This window comes from Arachis duranensis, chromosome 5, assembly GCF_000817695.3.
Source record: "Arachis duranensis cultivar V14167 chromosome 5, aradu.V14167.gnm2.J7QH, whole genome shotgun sequence".
NCBI classification, from domain to species: domain Eukaryota; kingdom Viridiplantae; phylum Streptophyta; class Magnoliopsida; order Fabales; family Fabaceae; genus Arachis; species Arachis duranensis.
In genome coordinates, this window is record NC_029776.3 from 8824648 (window position 1) to 8831887 (window position 7240).

Genomic DNA, 7240 nt, shown 5'->3' on the forward strand with positions numbered 1-7240 from the left:
AATTAATTAGTGTGATACTTAAATATTTAATTAAATTAATTAGTTAATAATTTAATATAATTAGTTCATCATAATAAATTGTATTTAATGAGTTAAAAGAAATAAATTAAGAAATACTCTTAAAAATATGTCATTTCGATTCCATCATTAAGTACAAAACTTAATTTTTATAATATAGTAGTGTATGAACTCGTGCTCAGCACGGAACAATTTATAAAAGTAAAAAAAAATTATATGTTTGGATATTTAAAAAAAAATAAAATAATTATTATGTTAAAAGATTTATAAAATTATTATCAAAATCAAAGTTTAACTTAAAAATAGTGAGTAATAATTATATTATATTTTTTTAAGTAAAATAATTATACACTGGTACAGAGTTTAAAATAAAATAAAAATATTTATATTAGAATCCTATTTTTTCAAAGACTTTTCTATAAACAACATTGATGGTTGAATTTGCAGATATTCCTATGTGATTCATAAGTAAAATTTTTAAACCTCTCTTACTCTTAAAAACGGAAGGCAAGTGAGTAAGTAATGAGTAATGACAGTTAAAGCTTTACGAGAGGGTGAGTGATCCTCGTCTCTCCGGTTCCTCCGTTGTCACGATTTTCTCACTTCACTCTTCCTCTGTTTCTCAGCTAGGGTTCGTGTTCCAGTTCCAATTCCAGCAAGATGGAGCACGCCGAATTATCCACTGAACAGGTTAGCCATTCTTCCTTTTAGATTAGATTCGTTTGTACTGATTCTGGATTGAGCTATTTCTTTTGCTGATTCCGATCAAATCACTGCGTTCTGGAAGGTTCTGAGGAGGGACATCCCATGGGAGACCTACGTGTCCACTAAGCTCATCTCTGGTACAACCCTTCAGCTCCTACGCCGTTACGACCATCGTTCTGAAACCCACCGTGCCCAATTGCTACATGAGGTTACCCATTTCCTTCTTCTCTCTTCAATTACAATATGTAAAATTCTCTAGTCCGGGACGAATCTTTCAGTAAATTCAAAAATACTAAGGCTTTGTGCTAAATTTATGTTCTTCATAAACTCCTTGCTGAAATACAAGTGGAGTAGATAGTATTTGACTATTTGTGACTGTGGAGTTTAATGTATAATTGTGTTGAGATTTTGTTTCTGTTGTGGCAGGATGGTCCGGCTTATGTTCGCATGTTTGTTCATGTATTGCGTGATATTTTCAAAGAAGAGACTGTAGAATATGTTCTAGCTTTGATAGATGAGATGCTCACAGGTAATTCGAAGGAAACTGGGTTGTTGTTTCGATCTGTATTACTTGTGGTGTGAGCTTTAAGTTGTGCTCTTTTGCAGCCAATCCTAAAAGAGCAAGACTGTTTCATGACAAGACCCTTGCAGATGAAGACACTTATGAACCTTTCTTAAGTTGAGTATTTACTTGAATATTTCCTTGCTCTGCATCTTAATCATTAACCTCTATGTCACGATTATGGAAGCCCGGTTCTCTTGCTCTGCACTCATTTAAGTATTCAGCTGTTATATTTCTTGACTCTTTGTGAAGTTGTTGAAGTATTTCAGCATTTGGCAAATTGGCTTCTATCAGAGTGTATTGTATACATAAAACATCACCATTACTTTAAGCTTTTTCCCTTCTTTTTTTCTTTTGAGAAATTTCTTTTACAAGGGTTCCACATCTTCCACCAGCCATTAATGATCATACTCTGATTTTCATGATATTTATTCTTATGTATATCAACTTTTTAAGAGCCATTAATATCAGCTGAAAACTGCTGCAAAGCAGATATAGATATTTGTCTATATAGGATATGTGCATTAGTGCATGTAGGAAGACTGCTTCACAATTGGCAACTTAATAGTTTATAGTAGCTGTTCTCCTTTTCACACAAAAGATTCATGAAGCTAATGCCACGTGATAGTTATCTATCTTTTGCCTGTATTTCAGGTTGCTTTGGAGAGGAAATTGGTTCATACAAGAGAAAAGTTGTAAGATCCTTGCTTTAATAGTTAGGTAACACAAACTGACACAGTCATTCCCTCGTGTTAATTAAAAAATAAGGCCCACAAGTATATTATTTTCATATTTTCAATTTCTTACTATCATATAATTACAGTACCAGGCCCAAAAATCAGAATGGCGGTGTTGTAAATTCAGAATCAAACTCAAAGAAAGCATTTACCACGATTGAAGATGTTCTAGGAGGATTGGTAAAATGGCTTTGCGAACAGGTATGTGATATCTGGATCGATCATGACTTAATAATCATGGTGTAATAGATAATGGATAATTGGTCCATTTTAGATGTGATAGGTTATAATTTTGGACTGCAGAACTGCACTAAGTCTCCAACCAGATGGTATAACATGGGATCAAGATCCTCTAAAGTGAGGAAGTTGGTAAAGTGAGGAGTTAATCACTCTTAAATTAAGATAGTGGGGAACAAATTTCATGAAAGTTACAAAATTAATGGTGATTAACCCTTCACTTTACCACTTTACCAACTTCCTCACTAGAGGATCCAAAATTCCAAATTCATAACATGTACACTCAGATCACTAGGCAGTTGGGAAAGCTTGAATGACTTAAAAAGCACTTATATTAAAATTCATAAGATAGTCAATGGACTCATTCTACATATTCATTTTCACCTGATCATATAATTATCATTTGTAGTTGAAGAAGCCTTCTCATCCTGCACGGGGTGTTCCAACTGCCATCAATTGCCTGGCAACTCTACTTAAGGAACATGTGGTTAGGTCTTCCTTTGTTCAAGCAGATGGAATCAAGTTGCTTGTACCTTTGATTTCTCCTGCATCCACCCAACAGTCTATTCAGGTAAAGTTGAAATATATCTTTGAGAGCTGATCCACGTGATTTCTGCCAATAGTTAGCTAGGCAGGTGTGATTCATCCTTTTATAACTGAAATGCTTGCTGGAAATCCTGTAGCTTGCATTGCAGTGGCTAAATATGCTTGTTGTGTAGGATGATGTGGTGATTCCAAGATTTTTTTTTCTTTTTTGGACTTGGGATCTCAATGAAATATTCAAGCCACAATTAGGCTAGTGTTAGAACTTAGAATTGATGGCACTCATTTAGGGAATTAATTGAGAATTCTCTCTGTAACAGCTTCTTTATGAAACATGTCTCTGTGTATGGCTCTTATCCTACTATGAACCGGCAATTGAATACTTGACTACCTCAAGAACCCTTCCTTCTCTTGTTGATGTTGTTAAGAGTTCTACAAAAGAGAAGGTATTGCTGATTCCTTTAGGTTATACAATTCATCTCTTCTTCTTTTTCCCTTGCAAAAAAGTTATACCTTCTAGTGTTAGCTGAATTAATTTGAGCTTTTTGTTATATTTTAGGCTAGCAATTACATATGCTTATAACTTTTCCTAGGTGATCTGATATTTTTATTTCTTGTTTTGCTGGTTTTTGTCAGGTTGTTAGAGTTGTTGTCCTTACCTTTAAGAACTTGCTATCAAAAGGGACATTGGCTGCTCAAATGATTGACCTTCAGCTACCACAAGTTGTTCAGAGTTTGAAAGCACAAGCATGGAGTGATGAGGTGAGAGCATGAAAATTTGAAGGACTTACATTGATTTTTCCTAATGTAAATTTATTTTTATGCAAATTGAATTAACTATTAGTATGAGTTATGTGGACATCAGTCACCGGAAGTCATTTTTATTTACATTTTTCCATTAGAGCATTTTTGTGTAATTATTCTAGAATTATTTATTAGTATTGGAAAAATTAATTTTCAAAGTACACAACAACAACAAAGCCTTATCCCACTAGTTCTCTATACAATATTAAGTAAAATTGCTTTTATGTGTGATGTTATTGCAAAAATGCATTCTGTTTGTGTACATGGCTGTTATTTCAATGAGGATGAGTTGGTAAATTAGATCCTGGTTGTTTTAACCAAACATCAGTTTATTCCGAAAATGTATTTTGAGAGTCAAAATGCGTTTTTGGAAATGTGAGATATAGTTGGCATTAATCAATTCTCTCTCTCTCTCTCTCTCTCTCTCTCTCCAAAAAACAAATATCTTTATTTTGAAGCACGTACATTTCTTGCTACTTCATAGGACTTGTTGGAGGGATTGAATTACCTGGAGGATGGGCTTAAGGATAGCATTAAGAAATTAAGTTCTTTTGATGTGTATAAGCAAGAAGTTCTCCTTGGCAATCTGGATTGGTCTCCCATGCACAAAGATCCCATATTTTGGCGAGATAATATTGCCCATTTTGAAGAGAATGACTTCCAGGTATCTCTGCATTTCCTCTTCCTTTCATGCATCATTTCTTATTGCTAATGCTGGATTGAGGGAAATTAATTTCTCTCATTTATGGATTTAATATTTTATTGCTTTATTGTTTCATAATATTATATTACGTTGCATACAATGATTTAGTATTCACCTTGGTGGAAATCATTAGTACTGATCACTGAATACTACTTGGCTGGTTAGCATACGAATGTGTTCTTTTAGTTTGCTATTATTAGGATACACAACATGTAAACTACCTGATGATTTACTCAATGATATACTTTGAATTGTATGAAGGTTAGCTTCCATGTCTAAGCATTTTAGAGTAATTGATTAAGCCACGTGCTATTAGATGGAAGGTTTTCATAATTGTGTTTGGATTGTTGTTGTATGATCCATATTGACCTGGTTAGCCTGGAAAAACCAATGAACTAGTCTCTTGGCCAGTTCAGCTGTAGTTTTAGACCAAATTCACACTCGTCCAGTCAAACCCAGCCACAACCTGTATGACCTGGTCAACTAAGACTTGGTGTAGTCCTGACACTTGTGTTATGGAATTTAATAGTAAATGGGACACACAATTGCCGTAATCTGTTTAATTTTAAGTTTAGTGCCAAGTATATAATTAATTCAAGTATAGACGTGGTCCAACTGAAAAAGAATGTTGCAACATGCTTTGGATTTTGGAAGGACATCTTCAGACATTGAAAATGACATGCATGCTTTTGTTGACTTGATCCGTACTCCCATCACATGCTAACAAATCATTTTGTTCAAAACTATACATATAATGACAATGGATTTATGATCTTTTTACTCCTAACTTAATTACTTTCATGGATCCTATGAGACGTGATCATTTTATTACAAACATGGATGTCTCTTTTACCACAAGAGTGACATGGACAAAGCATTTTATAGCAATTACCTTTCAGCAATGCTTTAAAAGTTAAAGAATTATGACATAATCTCATTGCATATTAATATTTTCAAAAAAGTGGAAAACACAGTGATTCATTCATCTTTGTAAATTGCAGATTATAAGGGTTCTAATAACAATTTTGGACACTGGTAGCAATCCAAGGACTTTGGCTGTTGCTTGCTTTGACCTTTCGCAGTTCATCCAGCACCATCCTTCTGGGCGTCTCATTGTGGCGGACCTCAAGGCGAAGGAACGAGTAATGAAACTAATGAATCATGAGAATGCTGAAGTTACTAAGAATGCGCTGCTCTGCATCCAAAGACTTTTCTTAGGTGCAAAGTATGCCAGCTTCTTGCAGGCTTAGCTCTATTTCATTGGAGTGGAATAGTGTATGCATTACATTCCACAACTTTTGCTATTTCGTGATTCGGAGGGTTCTATCCTGTACAAGGTTCATTCTTTGCAGCTTCATTTTATTTATTATATTCTGTTGCCGCTAAGGTTCGAGCTTAAGAGCAGTTAAAAGTTGTCATGAGAAATACATAATTACGTATCCTTGATATTCGGCTATTCAATAAAGAGTTTGTAAATTTATACTCCATGTTGTGGATATAGTGACATATTGAATTCGATGGAAATTGACACCCCGTTGTTATTGACATTTAATTTGGAAAATGTAAGGAAGTTAATCCCTCGCTAAGAGTTTGTTGTGTTTTTTTAACCAAAATTGAATTGGTCTAGTAGTTAGTTTACTAGTCTGGTTTGAATTTCGCTTTGTGCATGTTTGGATTTGCCATGGATTAATCTTTAATTTGTCTAATTGGGAAAGACTATAGGAAATTAAAGATTTTTCTTTTTGAATGAGGAAATAAGATTGAGTTATCATATGATGCTTCTTGTGGGAGAGAATGACTTAGGAGTTTGGGGCTAAGAACTTGATGAAGACATTCGATCTCAAAGTTATATATAGGAAGCTTTTGCTTGGTAATAAATGCTGTCTTTGCTTGGTAATAAATGCTGTCCTCCAACTCAGGTTTTAATTTGTAAATTTGTTCATAATTGTCTTGATATAACGTAAGAGATTTATTTATCTTGTGTCATTAAGTTAAGATTATAAATTGAAATTTTTTTTTATTAAAAATATAAAAAATTTAAAATCTTCTAATAATAATAAACTTATCTTCGGCTAAACTTATAAAGTAAATTGCTAGCAGTTAAATATCTTGGAGAATGTTTTCATAAAAACGTGTAAAAGATTTTTTTGTAAAAATATTTATATGTCACATTATTATTTGACGTATTAATGAATCAGTAATTTTTTTTATAAGAATAACAATAAACTCAATTATTATCAGATCTAGTTATACCGATCAATTTACATAACCTACTAGATTATATTTTTTTTTAAAACAAAAATCAGGGATATATTTGTTTTTTTTCAAAAATTTAAACATAATTTGATTTAGATTGTGCAAATCGGTCAGATCAAATCGGATCTAATAATTATGGTACGGACAATTGAATTTATTATTGTTGTTATAATAAACCAATTTTATTCTGGTTTATTAAAATTTTTTTTAATAGAACAGCTCAACACAATAATATGGAGCAAAAAAAGAAACACAACTAAAAAAACATAAAAAAAAAACTAAAGAGCAATGAACCCTTATTATTTTTGGCATTGCCATCAACTACCTAATAAATCAACACTACACCACTCCTTATAGTTTAAAAATATCTACGAATAAAAACCTCCACGCATGCACGCGATGCAACTCCTTATAGAATTCTCTAATTGACACAGTCCAACAATATAGCTTAATTTCTCTCCCTGGTAACTAATTTTTCATCAACTTCTAACCCATAACATTCTAATAGTATGTCTAAAACGAGCTCAACAATTATATGCTTATTGAATGAGCCACACTTATATAGGCTATTAGATCTTATTAGATGAAAATCAAAGGCTAATATAAAAGAAGAGCATTGATGAACTCTAATAAATATAGAATATCTTAGTACATAAATAAATGCTTTAAATGGTA

General features: G+C 32.9%; 1 protein-coding gene across 2 annotated transcripts; it reads left to right on the forward strand.

Moving 5' to 3' along the window:
• Window positions 1–535: 535 nt before the first annotated feature.
• On the forward strand, window positions 536–5895 carry LOC107487901 (V-type proton ATPase subunit H). Of its 2 annotated transcripts, XM_052262249.1 has the most exons (12): window positions 536–572; window positions 645–708; window positions 806–931; window positions 1150–1252; window positions 1330–1400; window positions 1938–2005; window positions 2109–2223; window positions 2669–2830; window positions 3123–3248; window positions 3439–3564; window positions 4091–4270; window positions 5311–5895. In XM_052262249.1, the coding sequence occupies exons 2-12, from the start codon at window positions 679–681 to the stop codon at window positions 5557–5559; spliced, it is 1356 nt and encodes a 451-aa protein (XP_052118209.1). In that variant the 5' UTR covers window positions 536–572; window positions 645–678; the 3' UTR covers window positions 5560–5895. The 2 variants fall into 2 exon arrangements, with proteins under 2 accessions (XP_052118209.1, XP_052118208.1); XM_052262248.1 differs by having other exon boundaries at window positions 555–708.
• Window positions 5896–7240: the final 1345 nt, after the last annotated feature.

Excerpts from the sequence above, each read along its gene's own strand:
- LOC107487901 (XM_052262249.1), top strand. The coding sequence starts at position 679 with ATGGAGCACGCCGAATTATCCACTGAACAG. Across the intron at positions 709-805 it reads CCGAATTATCCACTGAACAG|GTTCTGAGGAGGGACATCCC; the intron begins GTTAGCCATTCT and ends GCGTTCTGGAAG. Across the intron at positions 2,831-3,122 it reads CCACCCAACAGTCTATTCAG|CTTCTTTATGAAACATGTCT; the intron begins GTAAAGTTGAAA and ends TCTCTGTAACAG.